General features: G+C 38.0%; 1 protein-coding gene across 9 annotated transcripts in view; it reads right to left on the bottom strand.

Moving 5' to 3' along the window:
- Nucleotides 1-26,760, bottom strand: part of MAST4 (microtubule associated serine/threonine kinase family member 4) — a 390,562-nt gene that overhangs the window by 56,564 nt on the left and 307,238 nt on the right. For all 9 annotated transcript variants that reach the window (XM_033110320.1, XM_033110323.1, XM_033110321.1 and 6 more), the window contains 5 exons: nt 19,468-19,537; nt 13,968-14,046; nt 7,954-8,111; nt 5,980-6,055; nt 3,923-4,132 (listed from right to left, as the gene is read on the bottom strand). In XM_033110320.1, coding sequence (XP_032966211.1) covers nt 3,923-4,132; nt 5,980-6,055; nt 7,954-8,111; nt 13,968-14,046; nt 19,468-19,537 — 593 coding nt within the window. The remainder of the gene's footprint in view (nt 1-3,922; nt 4,133-5,979; nt 6,056-7,953; nt 8,112-13,967; nt 14,047-19,467; nt 19,538-26,760) is intronic.

Here is a 26,760-nt window from a genome sequence, read left to right as displayed (position 1 = left end):
ACCCTGATGTCCTGAATCGATTCAAAACATTTACTACCTTTCATGGTCATTTTGATTTAGGGAGCAGCCAGAAGTCGCATGGTGCTAGATCCAGTGAATAAGGCAATGTTTGTATTTGACAGAAATTGCCATACCAGAAACGATGTGTGACTCAGAGCCTTTCTGTTGTCATCATAAAATATGGTGAATGCTGCTGCTGAGGACCATCCAATGGAAAGGTAGGAATCTTCAAGACGGGAAGCAGCATGTCAAACCTTAGTAACAATGTGTGACAAGTTTCAACTTGTTTGGTGAAGTCAGTCGGGTGTGAGCTACGATTGAGAGAAAGTGTGTTTTCAAGTGTGCCGTAAATCATCCTCCATCATGACAATGCTCCGTGTCATGCATCACTTCTGGTATGGTAATTTCTGTCAAATAAAAACATCACAGTGTGTGCTCATATACCTTATTCACTGGACCTAGCACTGTGCGACTTCTGGCTCTTCCCCAAAGTCAAAATGATTCAGGACAAGAATGATCGGAACAAGTATGGTCGAAGCAAGGGGGAGTATTTTGAGAGGGATTACCGGCAATGTGTCCTTTACTGTAATAATTTTTTTTTATTTAAACATTCACCATACTGTTTGATCACATCTCACATGTCTTCTTTATGGTTTATCCTTAATCAAAACTAAAGAGAAAACTTTAAAGATGTAGCAAAAAAGAAAAATCCCACCTAACTTCTTGATTGACAGTTGGGGCTGAATTTCCTCTTACTATAATAATTACTGCTTTAAAAACTCAGAAATATAAAGGAAATCAAAAAAGCCTAAACATGCTTTGGTGGTCACTTCGAAGGGAAACAAGAACTCTGTATCTTAAAAAAATTTAAAAAACCAGTTTACATTATACAAATTCCATTTTAAAAACTACTCAGATCATTCCTACTTCTAACTTCTAAGAATTATCAGCCATAACTAAGGCCAAAACATACAATGGGTTGTATTAACTCAAATGATATTTTACCTACTAACAGTATTAGGTAGGTGGCATCCGCTTTGTGAAAACACCACCAAACAAAAACCACACACATAGCATGAGAAGAGTAGCAGTTTCTTGACTGCTAACAAGAAGCTCCAGCACTCATGGATACCCTTTGTTTGTATTTTAAGTGTTGGCCACTATACAATATACTGAGACCCAGATTTGAGGGTAGGTTATAGTTTCCAAAGACTTATTTTCTTTGGTTAAATACACCTAAGTGACACAAAGAATGGAGACATAAAAGCATTCATCTGGAATTGACCAGGACGTTAGGATTTTAAAAGGCATCAGTTAAATCATGCAGTCTGGACCTCAGAGAGACCTAGGTATGGAAAAGACTGACAATGGGAAAAGCGATTGGGAGACAGGCCAGGCAGGAGCACAGTGTCACAGCTGGGAACTGACAACACAGCGTCATGGGGACGGCAAAGCAAATGCCCACAATTTGGCTCCATCAAAAAGGGGCGCACGCTCCCCTGAGACTGTTTTGCTCCAAACTCTGGAAAGACATTGTAAACATGACTCTGAAGAGAGTTTTAATTTTTACAAAAGCACTGATAGAAATGTTTATCTGTGAATGTAAACAAGAAAGCTTTCTTATCCATACCTAACAATGCCCTTTATACCACAAGTATCCATGCTTCTCTGCCCTAATGATAAATTTCTCTAAAAATCAGCAATTTTTACCAATTATATGGGCCATTCAGATGAGTTTTGAAACCCTAAGATGTTTTTATTTAAATTGCCATGAAACAATCTGCCAAGTCTATCATATAGAAACAAAACTAAGGGGGAGATTTCTGTGTAAGTAGCTTTAGATATCAATTGTATCCTTCTCAGGGAATGCCTGTGAAGGAAGGAAAAACAAAGGATTAAACTGGTAATTATGGTAATACCCTGGGACAGAACTGTGTAATTAAGAAAAGAGTATCTCACAGAGACTGACTACAGAGTTCCTTTCTTATCTATTTAAAAATGCACCATTTAACAAATATAATTTTCAAGGTATTCTCATAAAAAGTAATATGCACAGTGCTTCCTGCATTTTCCAGAAGTTGATTTAATTAAAAGGAACAGCAGAATTAAATAGTTGATGACAAATCATAACAGATCAATTATTTTGGCATGTATATATCCCATCCTGCCTCCCTCCCAGTTACTTAGGAGCCAAATAAATTCCAGGCACGGAGTGAGGACCCAGAGAGTTAGAGATGATTTGGAGGTGATCCTTGACCCTCCAAGAACCCAGTGAATGCTGGTGAAATGAGGCCCCGAAACAGATCATCACAATGCACGTGGCGACATGCACTGAGACACAGGGTACGGCCACAGGCCACGTTATGGTTTTGGAGGGCAGAGTGGAGTCACTGAAGGATGCTAGACAGACGATCTTGTAGCTGCACAGAAGTATGAACTTGAAGGGTGAGGAATGGAAGGGAGGCAGACCCGTGAGGACGAGGGCCTGAGCTAGCAGTGGTTATGCTACAGGAGAGAGGAGTTGAACTCTTATCGGTGAATTAATGAAAGGGGGTCAGAAGCCACCTGTGCAACACATATTCCCTGAGTCCTTCTATGTGTCACACCTCATCCCAGGTGAACTTAGATAATATCCCTGCCCACACAGACATTAGGTTCTAGTGCAGTGCTATTCAAACTGTGGCCCAAAGACTGGTACCAGTCCATGAACTGTTATCGGTCTGTGATGAATAAGCACCATATCGAGAGTAAGCATTTAGCAACTCTTACAGCAATTCTACACTGCCGGAACACCCAAATGCATCATCATTTTCCTGTAAATTAATTTTCATTTTAATTTATAGAAGAATTGGTCCATATCAAATTGGAAATTAACAACAAACACCAAAAACCATGTGTTCATCCCCAAAGACAGCCTCAGAAACACTGCCTCAGTGGACTACAATAGGCTAAAATGTGAGAAAGGGGAACAGAGTATAGAAAACTCAGTGGGGAGGCTTGGGTGGGAAAGGGAAGAAAATTAATGGCTGCTAGTCAGAGAGGGATCTTCTTATCTGGCCTCAAGTGAATACGTTAGAGGCAAGGACAGATGGATTTCTAGAAAACTAGGATGCTAATATTTTCCTTCAGTTCCATGCAATTATTTACATATTCATGCTTAGAGAAAACAATCTTTGATTATGTTTACAGGGGCATAATTTATTCCCTGAGATACAGAAATGCAATATACCCAAATGTGTAGGTTAAATAGGTTTTGCTTGTAGGCTGTGGCTGATCAATTTCAGTTAGAATAGCAATATTGTGTACTAATTCCATTCCACCACACACACTCCCTTCCTGTCCTGGGTATTATCAGAAGCTAGGCATGCAAGTGTTGGATTTACACAAGTCCTGTGTTTATCTGTCATTTTGGAAATTGGTTATTTTCTTAGAAGCATAACTGACACTAATGAAAATATAAGTTGCCATTTACCACCCAACACCACATGCAGGTTAATTAATAGGACACACAGCCTGGAAGAAGCCAGCAATTTTCCATTTAGCTTTTTCAGATATTAGAACTAGATAGCATCATCACATAATACACATACACTCAGGCAATTTCCAACTTTATGGCTAAGTGCGGGGAAATCACTGCTTCAAAATCCCTCACAATCCACTTATCCTGGAGCCATAGATTGTTAGGTCCCAGAGTTCCTGTACAGGTTAGTGCATTAACTTTCTATTACTACAAAGGGTGACCAGAATCGATTTACAGGAAGTCGCAATCAGGTGTTTTTCCCTTCTTCTTCTTTGCTTCCCTGGAATATGAACTCCATCTCACGGTGAAGATTTGTTAAGCAAATGCTCTCAGAAAATGTTTCTTTTTTTCAGGGGACAAGCAATACAAACCAGCAAACTTTATATGGTGCATGGAGCTTACCTCCTGTAGCAACTTATCTAATTTGTGCTGTAATTCAAGGAAGTATCGTGAGGTGATGAGACCCTGGTGGGATTTATCCAAGCAATCTCGAGCCAGTTCAATAATCTGGTGGTGAGTGAAACTCAGCACTCCATCTGCTAGGGGAAGAACGTGGTCAGGAGAGTAGCTGGTGATAATTTCCTTTAGACGGTCTTCCATCTGAGCTGTAGCCTATTTAGAGAAGACATGCACACACTGATAAAATACAAGGAAACGTACATGTGGACAATTCAATCATCACATTCAGCTTGCATTTTCAGAGACCTCTGTAAGTTAGTAAATAGAATTCTAGAAATTATATATAACAGGAGCCTCACTTCTGTATGATATTCATACTGTAATGGTCTGACACATGTCATTAGATGTTCGTCAAAGCTTACATAATGTACAGCACCAAGAATGAACCCTAATGTAAACTGTGGACTTTGGGTGATTATGACATGTCAGCAGAGGTTCATCAACTGTAATAAATGGACCACTTTGGTGAGTGATGTTGATGGCAGGGAGTTGTGCATATGTGGGGTCGGGGAATAGTTAGAACTCTCTGTACTTTCTGCTCAATTTTGTTGTGAACCTAAAACTGCTCTAAAAAATAAAGTCTATTTGGAAAAAAAAAGAAGTAGCACGAAGTGAGAGAAAGATTTCAGATATATAAGGGAAACTGAATATCCCAGGGTGATAATTACATTTTTGCTATGCCCTATCACGTGTAAAATGGTCCATGTAATAAGCTCTTTAAATAGCTCAATATGTGTCGAATGTTACTATGCTTTCATTTCAGATCTTGGGCTCTTTAAGATAGATTGTCAAAAATATCAATTAGCTCTGTTTCGAGGTATTCAAAAATCAAGACTGTTGCTCGAGTTCCACAGGGTGGGCCAAGAGTTTATTCTCTTGGCTATGTTTTCTTGTATGAGGAATAAGCATTTTATACCACCTTGATCCTTTTCTCAAAAAGCTACGTAATGTGCAGAAGGCCAAGGAGATTGCCTTGGTAACATAAATCTGAATTTCCTTTCCAACTTTCATTTCCTTCTCTATGATTCCCTATGGCCTAGTCAATACTCCTTGTTTACATTAATTGCCTACCCAAGGAATTCCTCTGCTTCCTGCTCCCCTCTAAAATCCTAACCAGTATTAACTAGTACAGTCAGGATCTATTTCCCTGGTCAACAAGTCACATGTGATAAATGGCTTGAAATGGCTTTGATCAATGGCATCAGTGTTGGGTTCATTACAAATAATAAGTATTTTACTCCTGATTTATGAAACCAAAGATTTCCTTTTGTTCTCTTGCCAAGGGTTACAAAAGTGGGGGTGGGTGGGGCGGGGTGCAGGAGAACAGGAACCAAATGGAGAGGTTGCCTTCTCCCACACGTGTAGAAACACTTTGGTGGAAAAGCCACGAAAATGAGGTGACAGGGACTATCAGCCAGAGGCTTGCTGAAGCCAGGGCACCTGGTGACAACCCTCCACCAAGTCCTTTCTGGCTCAACTTCTTTTGCTAGTCTAATGAGGAAACATTGCAACTGAACCTTCACTACTAAATCAACAGGGTTAGACATATAATTGCTAAAGAGATAGAAAGTCATAGGAAAGAAAAATAAGGTTAAAAAAAACAAAAACGACTTTCATGACATACTAGTCTATAGGCTTCTGAGGAAGAAAACCGGTTCTGCCTGACAACACAGGAGCAGGCCCGGAACGTGGGCCTAAGAAGCGCAAGTGTCCAGAGGCCTTTCAAAGCCGACTCCCCGTAGCACCTCACCAGACCCACCCAACGGTGGTACACACAGCCAGCAGGATTCACCTTTGAGCCCGTTCAGCAAAGAGCGTGGCCAGCTCTCAGCAGTTGTTAAAACTGTTTGGTGACTGTACCTTTCTAAGAAGGCGATGGTGCTGTTTTGTGTCAGTCATTGCTAGATTGGACCATTACTTTCCTGAAAACCACCTTAAAGATGCTGAACCTATGTTGCCTCTATGTTTCCATGCTAGGCATCTTCAATTCAACTCATTACCTTTGGGAACCTTTCTTTGTAGACATGGTTCATCATAATTATTTCATGGTCACAGCAGGCGGGAGAACGTCCAGGGCTGCAAGCAAAGCAAATTACCCTTTTAAACTTGCCACAGCATGAAATGAAAATAAGCCTTTTATTTATAAACAATTGGTTGCATCGAAAGTACTATGCAGTCTTTGTAAAAAAAAAAAAAAAAAAAAAAGTATATTAGGTAATAAACTACGAAATCAGTCATTAGCACACACATACATACCCGTAAACATAGGGACACCCTCAAGAGGAATTAAAAAGAAAGCTCAAGAAGTAGAATGCCACAAATTAATTAGAGCCATACTATATAACTAATTCAGAAAACATTCTTCAATTGAGATTATATTTTGTATGGAGCATGCACTTGTGTACTAGTTCTGGACACCAATTAATGAACTACAGTATAAAAGAAAATAAGGTAGCTACAAAAACAACATCAAGGACACGCTGAAGCGTATAATTTCACACTTTTATCATACACCTGCGCTCTGCCACATCCCACTGAAGAGGTTTAGGAGCCTTCCATGGCACAGGTGTCACCACTGAAATTCATTTTCTAGCCTAGCAACTATTTATTTGGGATGCTGAGGTCGGCACTATGTACAATATGAAACAGAGGCATAAACTGTTGTGAGTGTTCTTTATTTCAGTAGTAGGTTCGTGTTCCTTCCTAGTGGTATATAGTTGTGCAACTTTGGTGTGCGTGTTGATATTCCTGGGAGGAGACAGCCTGCACTAGATATCCTAGGATCTCCTTTCATCAAATCTACAAGGCACCTGTGCAGTAAAATACAATGCCATTAAATGAATTTGTAAAATTGGTCTTTTATTTCATATTTCAAAGTAATCTAATACATCCCACAATTACTGAGTTTGGCTATACTTTCTATCAGTTTATGATGCTAAATAAGAAAGGTACAAAGGGAAAACCTTTCTCAGTAAACTTTGATATTCAACTAAACACCTGACATACTATTTTTTAAAATAAAACATTAATATATCAAAGTGCACCAATTCTGTAGCATCAAGATCTCATGCTGGGCTGACCCGGAGATAGACTGACCTGATCCCCTGCAGAGAAGGACCTGTTGTCCCAGGTCCTCACCGAAAGCCACGTTCTTCCTAGGGTACTATATCCAATGACTGAGGCGGAGAAATAAAAGATAGCCATTTGGTCTGGAGGGGCAGCTCTTAAGGGTCACATCATTCTCTGTGGGGTCAGGCGCAGCTTTGGGCCTGTGTGGTGCCTCGACTTCTCCCTCTGCCTAATCCTGCTTCTGCCCCTCCCTTCCACAGCTATTGATCTAATAAACACCCAAGCACTCCCTAATAAACACCCTCATCTCTGTTTTCGAGTCTGCTTCCTGAAGAACCAAACTGTGATGTATATTAGTATTTTTTGAGACAAGGTCAAAATAAAACTGGCCTTACTCAATGTCAAATGACCTACATCTGACATCCACAAAATTCAAGGGACATACTCCTAACAGTTTGTTCATAATCGTGAGAAAGTAAGACTGGTGATGGGAAGGAAGAATGAAAGATCTGGGTGGACTTTTATAATGTGGGATCTGAATTCTACATGCCATTCTGACTCCTCTTCAGCCAAGCTTCTCCCCCTTAAACCATTAACTGCTCTTGCACCATAATTAGATTGCAATGAAATTTCCAACGGCTAGAAGTTTTTATAGGTGGTCCTTTTAATCCACTGTAATTACTGCTACTACAGCAATTAATAAATTGGGAGAATTTAAAAGAAAAATAATAAGACGCTTTTCAATGGTAATTAACAATATCATGTATAGATGGGGGGAAAATCACACTACATAGTAGTTCACAGATCAGTTAACACATATATGAATTAGAGGACCAAAGGTCTTCCTTGAAATGGTTGAAAAGAGATAATCCAATAAGTAACAGTTTTCAATCAGGTCTACACACCTCAGACTTCGGGAACGGGGGCGCATGGGCGTGTTCCTGCATCTGTTCTCCGTGGCAATGCTTTCAGTGGTACAAAAATGTTTCGATAAGAAGTGTAATTCATCTGGCGTTGGTTGGTATGGTAACTGATGCAATTTCTCCTGGGAGGAACAGGATGACTAAAACAAACCAAAGTGAAGTTACATGACTACCTCAAAAAAATTCTTGAAGTGAAAATGAGATCAAATCACTAAAGCTTGATATACCACCATTTTCTATTGTTTCCTTTTCATGTTATAATTACAATAACTAGTGCCAACATGACAGTGCCTTGATGCTTTCTTTGGGAGGTCAAAATGGCTTCCATCGCTCACCTCATTTGTCTGTAAAACAACTTCCCCAAAGACAGTTTCCGCTCTGGAGAAAACTCAGGCTCTAAAAATGGATAGGACCCAGTCAAAGCCAAAGCAAGAAAATGATAATTGGAGGAAGAATTTGGGTGCATTAAATGACAGATTAGATCTCAACTGAGTGCTTACAATCGAACACCGTGACTTTTAGGCAAGTAACACAAAATGAATTGTATGATGTATAACCATAAATAAGGCAATGAGATCTCTCTTACAAAGCATGCTATCCTTTGAAGCAATTATCATCGATATGTGCCCTGGGTGAAAAGGAGAACAGAAGATACTTTTCTCTAAGCGCCATTGTTTTAAAAATTTGAATTTTTTTTCTTTAGCTAAGACTATCATTATTTTTTAACAGCTTCAGTGGTGATGAGTTTTTAATCCCTTAAGTATAGATTTGCTTTTTGAAAATTTTCACTCATTACTTGGAGCAAGGTAAGGTAGAAAAGGTGAATGGTTAAATAACACTGCTTTTAATCAATCTGAGAAATATAACTATAATGTAGAGACTTGTTTTTGTTTTTATTGGGCAGTGAACTCTGTAAGCAATTCTAACAAAAGAGATGGAGAAATTTTTGAGTAATGGAAACATGGTTAGAATAAGCATATTTTGAAAGATACCACACATTTGAAAATTCAGTTATAGTAGGCTAGTTTTCATTTAACAAGTCATAAGGTTAAGAGCATACTTCATAAACACTGAAGCACCGCAATGCAGTAATGCTAGAAATTAATGACTAGAAGTCAAAAATATCCTTATACCTTGAAATTGCAAAACATGTTACTAAGTACATACAGTGACAGAGATTTTTATAATATAATGAGATTATTTGATAAACCATAAAAATGAGAACACTACTACAAAGACTTATGAGATAAATCAAAACTCTATTCAGAAAGTACAGGCACAGCCTTAATACTTTAAATACTTTCACTATGAAAAAAAAAAGAAATAAAACATATAAACTAAGTCATTTCAAGAAATCAGGAAAAGAATAATAAAATCAATGCAAGCAGGAAAAAAGCAGCAGTGATAAAAGCAAAAACAGGCAATCAGCAAACAGAAAAACAGAATTAAGAATCTGCATATATGTCTCAAAGGTAAATCAATGTCCATAATTCTGTTTCTAAGATTTCAAAACCCCCAAACCTATAAGATTATTCAAAAGTTTACAGTAATCCCTTTTGGTGGCAAAGCATCAACTGAACTGATGTGAAGCTCTTTACAATTTAATCTACTTAGTGTGAATATTGATTCGGGTTGCTGTAGAAATATTAATATATTTGATTGTGAACTGCTGGCCCAGTTGCTTCTGGGCTGCTATGTACAGTACAGGGATCACGTTACCTTTCTAAAATGTGAAAATTAATTGCAAAACACAGCAGGCTCAAGAGTTTCACATAAAGTATAATGGACCTTTACTGGCATGAGAATGACACCAAGAGACTTCAAGAGAGTGAGTGAGGTGAAAGGAAGGGATTGGGTAGGAGAGGCTTTACTGGTATATTTAACATTTTATTTATTAAACAAAATAAAAAATTTATATAAAAAAATAGTTGCAGCAAATGTAACAAAATGTTAACATGAGTGAACTATAAGAGGAAAATATTGTGGTTATGCCGTGTGTGTGTGTGTGTGTGTGTGTGTGTGTGTGTGTATATATATATATATATATATATATGGCTGTAACTGAAGTCCATAAGGAATGTGCCCTGTGTTTACTGATGGGAAATATGTAAAACTGAACAATGCAGTGGTGTCAGTAAGTATCCTAACCTTCACAGTATTAAAGAAGCATGGAGGCAAGGAGCTTCTCTGGGGAGAGAGCCTCTTTCAGCTCAGTTGGAGCAAGCAAGGTGTAACTGGGACCAGGGTGATATTAGCATGAGTCTAGCACTGGGAACAACTGGAGGCCAGCCAAATGGCCTGGGCATTCAAAAGGTACCAAATGGGACCCAACACATGAGTTGATGTTGAACAATAGAGAAATGCAAGGTTTGGTTTCAGCAGAGATCAGGGACTCAAAGGAGAATTTGCAAAACCAGTGAAGGGAGCTTCCGGCACAACAGAGAGTACGGGTGCTGTCCCAAAGACCTCATGCTCTTAAATTGAAAACATACCTCCATTGTTCAAAACATCCTGGAATGCCACTTTTACAAGAGTTTCAAGAATTAGTTTGGGAGTTTCCCAATAAACTGAGTCTCATTCCTTATATTTCTAGCATGTTCTCTTAAGTGATTGAGTCTCATCACCCAACTAGTTTGCATATGATCTTTGATTATATCATAAATCAAATCTACATTCAAAGAGTGAAGATTTACACAAAAACTGTGCTGTTAGTTCTCAAGGCAATTAGAATTGTTCCCCAAAATGTTCTGAGTAATAATATCATTCAAATAAGCATTTTAATCTCTCAAGATGACTATTTTGCAAAGGACAGTATTCATATGCATGCATAAATCTCTATTTTCTATTTATTTAAAATAATATCATTTTATAGTCATATCTCATATTGTACTTATTTGCATTCCTTCCCTTAGCAGATAATAATTTATCTGGTAAGAAATATAAGGGGGGATGTCTTACTACTGCTGCAATTCCATACTACTTATTTCAAAATTAAAAATTATCACCTGAATATTACCTCGGAAAAGTTACACAAATTGATTTTAACTGCAAAATTTGAAGTTAAAAGAAGTTGCAAGACTAAATATTGTCTGGAAGAACACATTAACTTCATATCACCTAATATTTCCAATTCCAGAATATAGCATTTTTAACACTGACAATTTTGCAGTTTCTATAATATCCAAAGGAGACAGACCTGATGTTTACATTTCAGCATAAGAAGTTCTGAAATGCAGCTCACAATTACCTGTAAAACTGAAGCTATATTTTTAAAGAATTTTAAATTTCATTTATATGTATTCCATATTTTTATTTTAAAAATAATTAAAATGCATTTTTGATTGGCTAAACGACTAACAGTTAACTCAGAAAATAAGAATCTAAGAGTGATTCAGATTAGATTTAAAACAGAAGAAAATACTACTATTAAGCAGTTTTGCACAATTTTTACCCTAACATTTAAAAGACAAGAACACAAAGAAACTGAGAGAAATGAAAAGTAGCTTTTCAAATTTTCACTCATCATTTTTAACAACTAATAGGAAGAAAAGACAGCTGAACTTCTGTGCAACAGTCCCTAAACTCCAAGTCCTGTCTTTTGGCAAAGAGAGAATTTAATTTTGAAGGCGAAAATTTCATTTTGAAGGACCGAACAGGAAAATGATATCAACAATGACATGAAACCACCTTCTTCAATAAAATAAACACTTCAGAGAAAAGCTGTCTTACCTCTGGCCAGAAGCTGTTGGAAGCACAGAATATGTGTGTGTGTGACTAATACTGTCAGGAGGCCTCTTCTTTGGGCACATATAGAAGTCAGGGACAGCAATGGCGCCATTATGACAGATGAGTAGGTCAGGTTTATTCATTACAAGGTTTGTTTTAAGAAATACCATGAAAATTCCTTAGAATTAACCAAGAGCCCAGGTCTAGCCCATTTCCTGTATCCCTATACTGACAAAACAAGGGGGTTGTGAAACCGTCCTTCAGTTCATTCTCTGTGCTTCATAATTTTGATTCATAAAATGAAGACAACATCGGCAACTACATTATAGGTTATGTTGCTAGGATTAAATGAGTCAATGCATTGTAAATAGATAAGTGCCGAGCACATGATATTTATTAAAAAACTGTTTGTAAAAATTATTTGTACTAAATGGGGTCTGATTCTATGTAGCAAACCCTTTTTTTTCAAATAGGTTTACTTTCAAAATGATGTATGATTTGCTAATTAGAGATAGACGAGTCTGCCCTTTCCCCTATTTTTCTCGCAAAAGAGAAATTTCTGTATCCAAACTACAATAAAACTTGACTAAAGGGCAAAGCAAGGTGATATAGTTGAAACAAAAAAATTTTGGAGTTAAGAGACATGATATAAATTTCGGGCATAGGAAAGATTAAATGAGAATATGTATGGGAAAGCCACTGAACAAAGAGTCAAATATTCTGTTTATTGGTGGCTGGGTGCTGACTGGATATGCCCAAGGGTCTGGGAAAGATTAACACTTAGAATTTCGAAAATGACTCTTTTCTTTTCTTTTTGTTCAATCAATTTTAGCATTCATTTTTACACTGTGGTTGTTCATGTTTTCAATATCTAAAATATTGGCCAATGACCAATGAGGGTTACTGACACAATAACCAGGGGTGACATTACTGTTATTCACTGAAAATTTTATTCACTGAAGCCATTCAGGAGCTTTAAGCATCATTTTCTAATGTGAGAATGATGTGCCACTGAAACTACTCAAGGTTGTCACGATGTTTCGTGAAAATAATCTAAATGGACAATAAACTCATATACCACAACAGAATGGAATAATGCGTAAGAGAATAAATTATCTCTCCTCAATAAAATACTATAAGGAGATGGCAAAAATAATCCATCCAGATTTTAACAAGTCAGTTGTAAAGGTGCTCCAAAACCCCAATTATTTTGTATCTGGAGTTCTGGAAACACAGGATATAAAGCATTGATTATACCAGTTAGTACTTATAAATTTAATTATAGCTTCTTTTCAACTCAGTTGTTATTAAGCGGCTGATGCTATATGCTTGGCACAGTGTTTGCGTATGTGAAGAAAAAAATAGGTGGAGAGTCCTATTTAATAAACCACAGATTTTTACGAAATGGAACTGAATCAGAGGGGGCTCTAAAATCCTCAGGTCCGTATTCCTGGCTGGCACAAGGGCATTCAGACCACTCCATTAGGTATTTATTGAACACATACAACATACTGGGACTTTTCTAAAAGATCACCAGCTTCTCAGGCTCTGCAGAGACAGATATCCCAAAACAGATACCACAAATTTAAACCAAAAAAGCATATATCTAATCTATTGAATCATTTCCAGTCATTGCTCTGGCACTTGCTGAAATTTTATAGTTTGAGGCAAGAGAATATCCTTCTTCCTCTATCCTATTTTCATGGTTTCATCATGTCTCATTATTTATCTGAACTTATACTAAGTTCTTTTAATCTCTCCTTAAAAGAAAGTTCTTACCTACAAGGCACAGAGAACTTTAAGGCTTGCCATTTTTTTCCTTGGAAGAAGAAAAACAAACAACCCAAAAAACAAAAACAAAACAACAACAAAAACAAAACCCCTGCATAGAAGCCATACAGGAAACAAAGACCCAGGCCATCAAAGTTTAATGGCATTTCAAGAGTATTATCACTGGTGTGGAACCAAAGAACTAAAACCAGATTGTGTTTCCCCCCAAACTGCACCAAATGGTATTAAAATGAAAGGTCCTGATCTCCTTCAAACTTGTGATTCTGGGACTTACTTAATTTGTGCACCACAGTTTAAAAGCTTGCGGCAAAAAGGTTGTCCTTTTTGTGTTTGTCAGCTCATCATTTGATACGTAACCTATTTAGAGTGGCAGAGATACAGCATTCATCTTCTTCCTACCAGGAAACACCCAGAGAAAACACTGTCTGCATAAGAGCCCTATAGTTGTGGGGGGAGGAAAAAAGTCAGCAGGCACTTACAGAAACCGTTGAGCTGGGTGTGTTTGTTCCATAGCCAGAGGAGGGGAGAGAAGCCAAGGACCAGCGGCGTCCATCAGTCCTATTGAGAAGGTAAGAGATTAGCTTAGGCCAACCCTGGAGTACGGTTACAGGGGAACCCCAGGGAAAACGAGTATTTTTAGTCAAACAAATGACACAAACACAGTCAGTGAGGACGTGGAAATGTTCAGGAAGGGCCAGGGTAAACAAACATTATACAGCAGGTTGACTTTTATTTAAACTGAATCAATACGCCCAAACAAGGAGAAAGTGAATGGGTTGATCCATATTATTGATCTCTCGCTAATACACTTTGACAAAATGAATACCAGCGATAATTACAATGGTCAGACTCAGCAGATTCAAACGGATAAAAACAGAAAGGGAGGAGGAAAACCATTCTTATTTGGAAACATAACCGGGGCCATGATCTTTGGAAGGGCCTGATGCCGCAAGAGCCTGTGGTGACTTTCATTGCATCCTAAAGACTTCCTGCTTATTATTTTCAAGGGAACAGTCCTACTCATCATGCCTGGGAAAGAAGGGATCACTGAGCTCATGGCTGGCTTAAGCCTTAAGTGGCAAATAACTTTAGTGCTAAGAAAGTGACCGGCCTTATGCTCAGAATCTCTTAAGAGTTATTACATTCTGACATGACCTGGCTTTAAAAAGTGTTGCAGCAAAAGCCTCTTGCAGAGTTTATGAGTATGCAGTCCAGCTCTGGCTGACAGCAGGGGTGTAATGAAAATTTTGCAATAGGCATAGAACTGAATGCAAAGAGTAGAGTTGTCTGCCCCATCATAGAGGCAAAGCTGTCAGGAGTCTCGAAGAGAGGAGTTTTTATCTCCAAATGGTGATAGGATGGGTAGCTTTCTGGGTTGCACTCTGGCTATGAATTAGGGTCATTACAAGGGTCTCAGGTGAGTTAATGAAGTAATAGAGACAATACTGTTGCTAAAGCAAGGGGACGCCAGAAAGCAAATTTTCTGAAATCTCTGGTATTCCAGAGCCTTTACTTGATTAGTAACTCCGAGTAAGACTGTGCCTTCAGAATCAAGTAACAGTGTGAACATAAATACATGCACTTTTGCAGAGGAGAAAATAGGAAAAACACACTTTATAAAGAACTCTATTGCACCCTTAGATGGAGCATCACATATAGACTTTTTGTAGTTTGTGATTATATTGACTTAGCAAGTAAGAGATAAGAGTGGACCAAATTTACCACAAACATAGTAAGTTGAAGTCAGGGGATTCAACAGCATTACATTTGAATTTGAGAAATGTCACAATTAGATGTTCATGTAAAAAAAAAAAAAAACAACTGACATTTAGCCTAAATTACATTCAAGGGAAAATATAATCATAGGCTACCATGGATGTTGCCTGCAAGAAATGCAAATGGTCCACAAAGACAAAATGGAGAAATTCAAGTGGACAAATAACAGGAGTACTACAATGTTAAGATTTCAGTAAAATTTACCTGTCATTTCTGTGATCATGATCGGAGTACAATTGAATCAAGTATGTGTTTTTTTTTTTAAAAAAAGAAGCAAAATAAGATGTTTATAAATATACCAAAGAGAAGAGTGGGGAAAATGAAGTCATAAGTTCTTTAAATATATTTTTAAACAATTGAAAATATTCAAGGTTTAAGAAGAAAATAATTATAATAACATGCACTTAAAGATATTCAGCTATCAATTAAATGGATACAGGTTGGTTCTATTTTATCAGGTTATTTACTAAAGACTTAAAAACCCATGCCTGTACTTTATATGTTAAACACCTTTAATTGTTAAAAGTAAGAAAAGGATATGATTTTAAAAGGATTATTCAGTCCATTTAATAGCAATTAGCAGAAACTAGTCTCTGGAAAGAGTGAGGGACACAATTTCCCCCACTATGATTTTGTTTTGTGATTCATTAACTCTACTTTCCCTCAGGTATCAATGAACATATTTCAGATGAATGAACAATTCCAAGAGGAGACATGTTCTTATTAGTTCTGAAGCATAAATTACATTTGCTTAGTCTGGAAAACACACAACTAGAAAGATACTTAAACAAGAATGTGCTCAGTACCTTGTGCAGCCATGGACCAGAAATCATTCAAGTCTCATAAAGTCCCCTAAGTTGTCTGTGTCTATTTACTCAAATGGAGCACAAAGGACCACTGCATTTTCATTACCATGACAACTGCACATCAGAAGTTACTATATATATGTTATATACAGTACTTAAGAGAAGGCCCTTTTTTCCAAAACAGCTATCGCACCAGTGCAATTTGGATCCTACTAATAATGTTGTCTTTTCTTTGCAGTAACTACCAATAGAATGTTATCTGAAGACAAGACGATATTCTTGCCAAAGCAACAAGACTTTTTTGAAAAAAATGTTTTCTTTGTGGGTGGAAATCTCAGCGTTACATTAAATGAAAAAGTAAGAAGGGAAAAACATCTGATGGGAACACAGGATACAAAGAGATTGGGGAAAAAAAAAACCTCAACATTTCAACACCACTCACAATAATTTAGATTAACATGATGTACAACAAAGAATGACAAGTTCCCATATCATCCTGGCTATTATAATTGTATGAAGAGAAGCAGATTTCTTTATTTGTTTGTTACAGTTACCCGGTGTGGAACATTTTATATTCTAGTTGAAGTTGGACTAGGCCAAAATAATGGAACCAACTAAAATTCACTCCAGACAGAATTGGGCAAGATAACCTAAGTCGGTCGCTCTGCCCACCAGTGCTCTCCAGGTGTCTTGTGACCTGAACTCAGCAGGCAAGTCTGTCCTAGTAATTTACCTGTGGAAATATACTCTGAGATTTAACCTGGTCAATAACAACTAGGCAGCCAGAAGACACTCGTGGCATTTATTCAGGGCACTATATGTTCAATGGAAGTGAAAGCTATTTATAATGTGCAAACCTCCACAACTTCTGGGAAAGGCAGGGCAATGTTATTACCTCCATCTTATCACCAAGGGAAAAAAGTCAACTCCACAATCAGATGGATTGTAAATCAGTATTACAGTTAGCAAAGGAAAAATATGTTTCCTTGCTTCAAACAAAATCAACCATATTACGATGCTCATTTGCATTCTTTTATTTCTAACTCACTATTTAAAAATTAACTAGATAATTTTACTCTCAAGTGTGTATTAGATAATATGGAAATCAAGTGTGTATCATCATGTTTTCCAATCTGAAAGTAAACGATTACATTACAGGGGAAGTCTTCTGGTATAAGATCAGAAACCATATTAGCACATGGTATAAAATCAGGAAAGGTTAATAATCTGATCTTTATCCCCTCACTCAAGAATAATCTTAAAAACAAGGCAGATTCTCTCCTCTGTTGGACCAAATATACAAAATAATAAAATACTGGAGTCTGAAAATGGTATTACTTGTCAAGAGCTCCGAAATGTATACCAAATGGAGAATCCTGAGTGGAATTTCCATGTTTCCTAAATGAAAATCAACTTTAAAATGGAAGAGAAAGACCCCAGATGAATAAAAATATGCCAATTTGAATTTTCATAGCAAACACAGGGTTCTATTTACTCAAATAAAAGTTTTAAAAGATGATCACTCATGTCCTAATTTAAATTAATCCTTTTTGAAGAGTGTGGAGGGCGTTCCATCTGGAAATTCATGCAAAATGAACCTGAGGTCTCCTGTGATAATCTTCTGTCACGCTTTATGGTTTATTTGTCAAAAATTAACATGCCTGGGGTTTGTGTATTTTTTTAATAGCGAAGAAACCAGATTCATCTGTCCTCCAGTCACCCACTTAATTATTAGATTCTCTTCATTTTTTATAAATCTGGCAAGATTAACAGACTATGATTTCTGTCATGTTTAAATGCATGCACGCTGTAATGAGACTGCATTTTTCTTATTACTTCAAATAATTAAATGCATTCCCCTTTTCAAAAGAGATGTGTTTTAAAGACTATGGTAGGTTCTTTTCTTTCAACTTTTATAAGGTTTTTTTTTTTCCCTTTTCACTTAGAAGAGTAGCACCACCATGAATTAACAATCATTGGACAAAGACAGAATTTGTGGAACCAGTCAATTTTCACATTTTCTTTACAAAACTTGAAACAAAGATCTAAAAGAATAAAAGTTGTGGGGCTGAGGAACATCAGGGCATGGGTCTAAAGAAGTTCCCTGGAGATCATGTCTTAATTACTCTTGTGTCCTCCCGTGGTGGAGAAGCTGGTACCTTACACACACAGACATTTAACATATGGTAGGGAATGGGCGACGTTTACAAGGGAATCTCAGTGACAGAGAATTCTGAAACTACTGCAAACAGATCCTCTTCTCTGGACTTAGTAATATAAAATGCGTTATGAGCTCACAAATGGCAGGAGGACACTGCAGGTTATACTGGTTAGTGATTCGTGTTGAAACAAATCTATTTTTTTTTAATCCTACCTATGTGTCTTTATTAAGTGTGACTTTAATTTACTTCAAGGTATACTTAGGTCTCTGAGGAAAATTCAGCAAGTATCTAGGACATTCAAACCATAAACTCAATTTATCCAAAATATTCAGAGACCTAGCTGAAGAGGCATTTTGTTTTCTGCATATTTTTCCTACGCAGAAGAGAACTGGGTATGTACTTGAGAAGGTGAAGGTCTGAATCTGACAGGGTGAAGTACACTATTTCCACATGCAGAACATAGAAGAGGCAGCTGTCTAGACCCTTTTAATTTGGCAAAATCACAGAGGAAGACGGGGAACTGAAAAGGTTCAATATGAGATCATATGCCCACTGTCCTTGGAGTAACCACACTTCCTCTTGACTCAATGACTCAGATAGGAGACACATGTCTTTGATATTTGGTGCCCAATTCCAACTATAGGAAGAGAAAACATAAAACATCCTATTGTTCATGTATGGCTTTATCTCGGGGATCACTAAATCGCTGGCTTGATGCTGTCCAGTAAAGGGGTATCTTAGAGTTTGTACTTTGTGATCCCAAGAAAGGTCATTTGTATAAAAGAAAAAAAAAGCATTTCAACAACAATAGCAACAAAATATTGTACCAGGACACACAGATGAATCAAGTCCTTATAATATACGCTCAGATGATTCAGAAAAACCGTGAGTATTCTGCATGTACAAGGGATGTGAGAAAGATAGAAATGCTCACTCACTTTCTGCCCTCATTAGATGGAGGTCTTGCCATCTAGTGAAGGACCAAGAGAGGCAGAGATAACTCTAACATGAGGCAGCGATTACTGAAATTGTTAAAGCAGGAGTGTTGCAAACAAGTTCTGCGATGGCCTGATGCTATCTTTGGCCAGGGGAGCTTCAGAGAAGGCCCTAGATGATAACGAGCAGGGCCTCCCAAGACAGAAAGCAAGAGCGCAGGAGAGAGTTGTGGGGAGTGGGGGTCGGGGATGGGATTCTCTAGGTAACACTTCATCATTCTACTCAAATGAAGTCCTTACCTCCGTGCAAATGAAAAATGGGCTGAGGCACTGGGGGAGAAGTTTCTTGGGCTATCTTGAGGGCTATTTCCTATGGAGAGAAAGAAGGAAAATAATTTACAAAGTGATTTTATTTTTGTATCATTATCCATAGCTAGAATCTTCTTCTCTTTAGTAGTAAGTTTCTGTACACTTTGTAAAATGCCCATCTCCCTAACAATGTTTTAGTTTTACCTGGAACAAGAATTTGGGAGAAGGGGGAACTGAGTTCCAACGCTGCTTTCCAAGTGTGCAAGATACGCGAATAAACACATTCTCCTATATCACCAACCAGCAGTCCTCTATATATTCAATAATCTGAATTTCTCAGTCCCATTGAATAATGAATAGACAAATGTCTTGGTTGTTACACTTCCAGATGTGCTAACATTTCAAACAGCAGGATGGATGGAAAAGCATATGCTTCAATGGAGCAGCGGTGGGAGGTAGGGTGGGGGTGAGAGGGCTTTTCGATTTTAGGGAAGTAGCCTTAGTATTTTTGATTTACAGTAAACTGTATAAAAGTCTGAGTTCTCGAAAATAAATCCTTATATTCCCAAGTACATATTTTAAAGGTGAATGGATATGTTAGAACTAGTGATAAAATACTGGGAAGAACCCAGCAGTTTGGGTTCTCAAATGACCCAGATGCATCTCAGCATGGCCCAAGTGGCCCAGCAGGATTAGCCCTTATCACTGCTTTCTCCAACAGATCCCTCTGCTCCCAAGCGGCTGGGCTGTGACTGGCAGGGAGCCTTTGAAAGCCACAGCCACACAAAGGCTGGTGGGGGGTATTCTCCCCAAGTCTTTCCAAGGCGGGTGGAGCCCGATTGCTCACTGTAAGGAGGACACCTCCTCGGGGGCTTGTTAGAACACACAGCCTGCCGCTGATCATTGAGAAAGCTCGGCAGGCAGCTGGTGTGGGGAAGTTCAGGACACTCCAGACCACCCTGCTGCACTCTGCATGTTTAATTAGATTGGCACAATTATCTGAGGACCCGATGGGTCTGTAGCTGGTTTCAATAAGGAGGTAAAGAAAGGCTACAAACTAATTCTGTTTGTATGTTCCTGAAACACGGAAATAATCAGGAAGCTATTTTTAATCCTTAACAGCAAGCCAGTTGCCACATTACTGATTTTGTAATGGAAGTGACAATTCTAAGTAGGTGTAAAGAATACAAGGTTGCATATTAAAGTCAGTACCTAGCTGTAAAGGTAAACAATTTATTACCTGTGTGTAAAAAGAATAGACTGACACATTAAAGAGGATACGTTTCCTGTTACCTGGAGGACTTCTGGACTGGCTACACCTCTACTGAAATTTTTCAGTTATCTTAAGGTTGCAAATTTTATAGTGATGTCTTCAACAGATGCCATTAACTTTATGACAGACAGCAAAATTAAAGCCATTTAACTGGGAAGTGCTGGAAAGCCCATTTCTTTGTGGATAGAGAACCAAGAAGCATTTTCCCCCTGCTGCAATCAAATGAATCATGCCTTTGCATCTGTTGTTCTTTGGGCCCCTGGAGAAATGGATTCTGCTTTTGCCATCCAGTAATTCAGTACTATTTTTGTCCATTTATCTACCCAGCTAAATTAAGTGCTTTCAACTTCTCTCAACAGCCTTTTCCCCCCTTGCTTGTACATCACTCTTCATGTTCCTTAAAAGGTCTTCATAATTTCAAGATGGCTAAAAATTTTGTTTTCTAAAGGGAAACAAATCTAATGCCAGAAATTTTTGTGTGAATTTTATTTTTTATTTGGAAAAAAAAATGTTCACTTTGCTTACACCCCATACAGAGCAAACTAGCAATAAATTATTAGGAGAAACAAAACAATTGATTGTTTGAAGCCAAGGCATTTTGGGAAAAATCCCTGCTACTCTATTATATACCCTAAATAATAGGGCCAATGAAACTTGTCACCAAATTCTTAGCCCTGTGTTCTTTGTCAAGAAAACACTATGTATCTGGCGATCATATGAGATCACAGAGAATAACTAGAGAGCGCTTATTAGATATGTTTAAGAATCTGAAAGAGGGAAAAACAGGGAATTAGCTTAAATGCCTTTTCACTGTCGGAGATTTTAATGAGTGGTCCCAGGAAGCCATGTAACATCTTATAATACATGGTGACCCATCACTTCAAGGATGGATGGACAGAGGTAGAGATACAGAGGTAGGATAATTTAACTCTGCTTAAAAAAGAGAGAGAGAATCAAGGATGCCAGTAACCATTTCTAGGCTTTAGGTTCTGCCTCTCTGTCTCCTGCTGCTTTCCAGGCCCATTCATTGAAAATGTTCCCCATTTTCTTCTCATGCCCTCCTTCGCTGCTATAAAACGTACCCCAAAGTCGCACATCTTCAACTTCAAGGCTATAGAGCCATCTGTGTTGTCCTAGTAATCACAGATTTTTTTCTTTTCGTGTCAGACTGAAGAACTAAATGGAAATGCAAACACACACACACACACACACACACACACCCCTCACATTACCACAAAGGCTCTTACGTGTAGTGAGATATTAGAGAAAATGAGAGTGATGTGAACTGGAGTACTTGATAATTCCTTCAGGACAAGAGACTATAGCTTCATGTGAGGTCAGCTTAGCAAGCTCAAGGGAAGAAATGGAAGGACTTCAGGAAGGGGACAGAAAAACGCAAACACAGCAGGGCAATGCCGGAGACACAGGCTCTGTGGAAGCAGGGAATGCAAACTGGTAAAGCCAGTGAGTTGCGAACTATTGTTTATTGGTACCAACTAGGGGGAGGCCTTAAGAAACGTTTGCAGGCCAAAGAGAGACACTAGGAATTTTAATCTGGCCTGAGCGTGTCGGTCGGTGGGCAGGGAAATGGCTGAGGAGGAGCAGCTCGATTAGGACATGGAAAGCCAACAGAAAAATTATTTGGTGAGCAAACCAAGCACAATTGGTGATGGATTATAAATTAGTACAAATTGGTAGTTTCAAAATAGTCATGGGGGTGGGAAATACAGTATGGGAAATATAGTCAGTAATATTATAAAAATTATGTGTAGTGTAAGATGGGTATTAGATTTTTTTGGGGGGTAGGGTCGCTTCATAAATATATAAATGCCTAACCACTATGCTGTACACCTGAAACTAATATAGAATATATTGAATGTCAACTATAATTTTAAAAAATATAGTCACAGGATGTAAAGTATAGCATAGGGACTACAGTGAACAATATTGTAATAGCCATGTACGGTGTCAGACGGGCAGTAGGCTTGTTGGGGTTATCACTGTGTGAGGGGTGTAAGTGTGTAACCACTATGTTCTGTACACCTGAAACTAAAATAAGAAATAAGTGACGAAAACGATTACATACTAAAAATGACCAATGTTTTCAATGTGGGTAGGTTGGAAGAATGGCTGCCCCACTGATAGGGAACTTTGAGAAAAGTGGGATGGGAGTGGTAGTAGCAGAAAAAGGTATCTGAGTCCTCTGTAGATTTTTGTGTCACTTTATTATAGAAAATTCCTCAATTTTCTTTTGGGAGAAATTACAAGATTAACAGATTAGATAGGTAGAGGACAATCTTTGAAGTCTTTTATTTGAAATAAAAATTGATTTCTCTGTTACCTACTTGGTCTTTGAAGGCTTAGGGACACCATTTAGTTACAGTGATCAAAACGACCACTAATTTAGAGCAGATCAAATCATACAGCGTGCCTTTTATATTCTTAACTCACAGATGAGGAGCAGACTGCCGTGGACAGGCACAATGCTTCCCTGATATGAGAAGGCAAGACGGATTGAAACCAAAGTCCTATCCATGACCTTCACTCCTCTCAGCACTGCTCTCTGAATGCATCTCCCATCTGCAGAGCAATACCTGAGAGACTCTCAGATGAAAACTGGTGCCAGTTAATTCTCTGCCCATATGTGCAGCACTTGCTTATAACTCAAATCCTGCTGCTCCCAGGGATTTGCAGGCTCTCCGATGTCTGAGTGGTAGGATGCTTTATAGCCTGCTGGTATTGCTGCTGCTGTGTCTGACCTGGTAAAGTAAACCTTAATAGTGGTCAGACTTGAGGCAGGTAATTAACTCCATGATCCCCAGGGGGAATGATCCTGGCTAATAAATAAGCAGTATATCAAAATGCTACTTTACCTAATGGTGCTACACAGGGAGCCTCATTGTAGAGGCCGTTATTGTTAAGAAAGTGATTTCCAGATTAATTAAATTGTTTGATTGCTTTGTAATTAGGTTGGAGAAGTCCTGTGTCTTCGCCACAGAGAAACAAGCTGCGAATCTTTTTAAAAGGCATATGCTATACCCACTATAGATTATTAATGTGATTTTAATAGCTGTCTGTTCACAAAATGATAGTTTCTGGTTGTCTTGATTTTCCTATCAGGACTCAGGGAATACAAGAATTAATGATAATTGCCATTGAAATTCCTGGTGGATCAAAGAGGGAGCCCCTCTCTGAATCCTTGTTGTTATTACTTGAGGATTCGCTCAAGTGACTTGTGATGTTTTACACAATAACAATCAGTGTTGTGTTTCTTTTTCGCTTTGTAGGAAATTCTCGGCAATGAAGTGACACTGCTTAAAAACCTTAAAACCTCACAGAATCACACCTAGGACCTATTTATAAGACGAATGCCAGCAGATAAAGTGGGCAATGGAACAGTTAGTTATGTAGTAACCGCAGGCTGAGTAAACTATGAAAAATAATAGTTCAAATCACCTGCGACATTTGAGTCGTCCCTACCAAACCCATTTGATATAAGAGAGTTAGAGATCTTCCTTTCCCTTAGCTGTCTCAGAAACTGGCTCCCCTCCAGATGTAATTGAAGAATATTAATTAACCTGGGCAGCTGTTTAGAATCTAAGTGGACAGAAAAACCTTGATTGGCCTTCAGTGGAATTGTCTCTGGGTAAGCTGTGAAGTAGTCACAGCAGGCCAGTGTATGGATACATATGCCTGAGTTTTCAAGTAGAGAGGATTATGTACAGTGAACCAAAACCTGAAATCCAGGCACTCTGAATCCCTTTTGGCTTTCCCAGTCCCTTCAATGCTGATTGATCCTTCTATAGGCAGGACCAATACTACACTGTCACCTGACTGATTGATTCAACAAATAGTTATTAATCCTCCATTACACATAGGGGAGTGGTGTGAATCGATTTACATTTTAGAAAGATCTCTTTAGCTGTTCTGTGGCCAGTGGACTCCAAGCAGGCAAGAGTAGAAGGGGAGATCAGTTAGGAGATGACCAGCACAGCCAAGGTAAGAGACGACAGTGCCTTTTGGACAGGGAGACTGTAGAGCTCAGGTAGGTGCTTGGCAGGAGAGCTAACGAGATTTACTGAAAAATTGGGTTTAGTGAAATCACGAGGGAAAGAGAGGAAACAAGGGTGATGCCTAGATTTTAGGACTAAATAAATGGGTAGATAGTGGCATTCATTGAGATGGGGAAGACAGAGGGATGACAGCGTTTGGGAGTGTGAGAAAATTAAGAGCAAAACTTGAATGCCTGTGTAGGCATTAGACTCTTACTTACAGAGGCATCACTTCAAATAATTTCAAATATATTAAAATGTACTCATATTCCACATTGTATGCAATTATACATAACCAGGTTACATTTAGTTGCAGTTCTCATATATAACATCTATATTACTTAATTAAACATTTAAAAATTATGCTGTAGCTTTTACTGTACTTGAGAGCAAATAACATTTTTCCGACTCACATTATTTAGTACCTAACAGATTTAATAGCCCTGATCTGTTTCAGATACTCAAACCAGTCAATAGTGCTAGGGAAAGATTTGTAGAGAAGGAAAATTCTACAGGCTAAATACTGAAGTCTGGATAATGATAATTTCAATCATTCTGTCTCCTGTCACCCACTACAGGCAACGTGAATGAAATATAATGACGTGTGTACTATATTCCGTTTCTTTCTTCCTCTCACTAACTTATAATTCTAAATGTTGGTGAGGGACAAATTCTGGTTATATGTGAAGATCCACAAAAAGTGTATTTTGATTTCACAGTGCCTAACTTCGTCTCTGTTACACAGTAAACTGTAAACACATTGGTATTTTCCTAATTCAATTAATTATGTATTAAGTTATTTTTACGCAGCACAGTTTTGAACTACCTGCTAGAACAGATTAAATAGGTGAACAAGACCTGAAGCGCTAAAAATCTACTAATAGAAGCAGATGTACATCATCAACTCCAGACTCACCTTGCAACACCAATTCCAGGTTCTTATTCATGTGAAAAAGAAATTTTCTTAAACCAAAGCCCTTAAATGTATCAAAATCACTGACTAAAAACAAACTCTCAATGATGACACCATATAGAGAATGTACTGTGTCACAACAGACTCTTAAATGTACATGTAATGCTTTCTAAGGAATGACTGATGAGGTTACAGGGTGGAAAACATGTAGGGAGCGAAAGAGAGTTCTAATAACAGGTCAATTTCTATGTCGTAAGACTCTCATATGTGTCTATTGTCTCCATTTCGTGAGCCATTCCTCTGGAATTCGAGTGCCGTATTTGAAACGCTGTGGCATTGACAAGAATCCCTTGGAGATGTGTTATAATGGGTTCTTGAGAATGTTTTAACTTTTCTTTGACCCTTCCTTATTACTCTGAATTGATGTCACATCTCAAGGTGATCCCGAGTAAAGACTGTTGAATGTCAAGAGCAATGAAGAAAGCTGATTTTTAGTTGTATGTTTTCTTCCCACCTACAGTAATTCATCTTCCCAGCAATAGGGAAGCGATTACTTTTAGCCTTTGCTTAAAGTTACTGCGTAGCATTTGTAAGGGCAAAGAAGGGGAGGTAAGAATAAGAACACAGCCACTGTACCAGTAGTTTCGTCCAATTTTATGAAACTTAATGCATTCTAGTAGTCTTAGATGATTAATCTCGGAATCTGGATAAAAGACTGAGTTAAAGAATGTAACTTGAGGTGTGCGTGTTATTCTTTTTCTCCGTTACACGAAGGGGTTTCAATTCTGTAACGTAATTAGATACAAAGAATTCCCCTTTTACCTAGAAGAGGGATCGATGCTATCAGGAAATTGGTTGTTCTCAGATGGTTTTCTTCAATTGCTGAGTAATTTCTAGCAAAGAGGAAGTGTTTAAATGAAATGATGCACACTCACATAACCTGCAAATAATATAATCTAAATGTATTCTCTATTATAAACCTCTGCCTTTCAGTTCCTCTTAGTTAAAAAAATACTAAATTTAAAGTGGTCCCATTTGACAAAAGC

This window comes from Rhinolophus ferrumequinum, chromosome 7, assembly GCF_004115265.2.
Source record: "Rhinolophus ferrumequinum isolate MPI-CBG mRhiFer1 chromosome 7, mRhiFer1_v1.p, whole genome shotgun sequence".
Classification (NCBI taxonomy): Eukaryota; Metazoa; Chordata; class Mammalia; order Chiroptera; family Rhinolophidae; genus Rhinolophus; species Rhinolophus ferrumequinum.
This window is presented reverse-complemented; position numbering and strand designations above follow the sequence as displayed.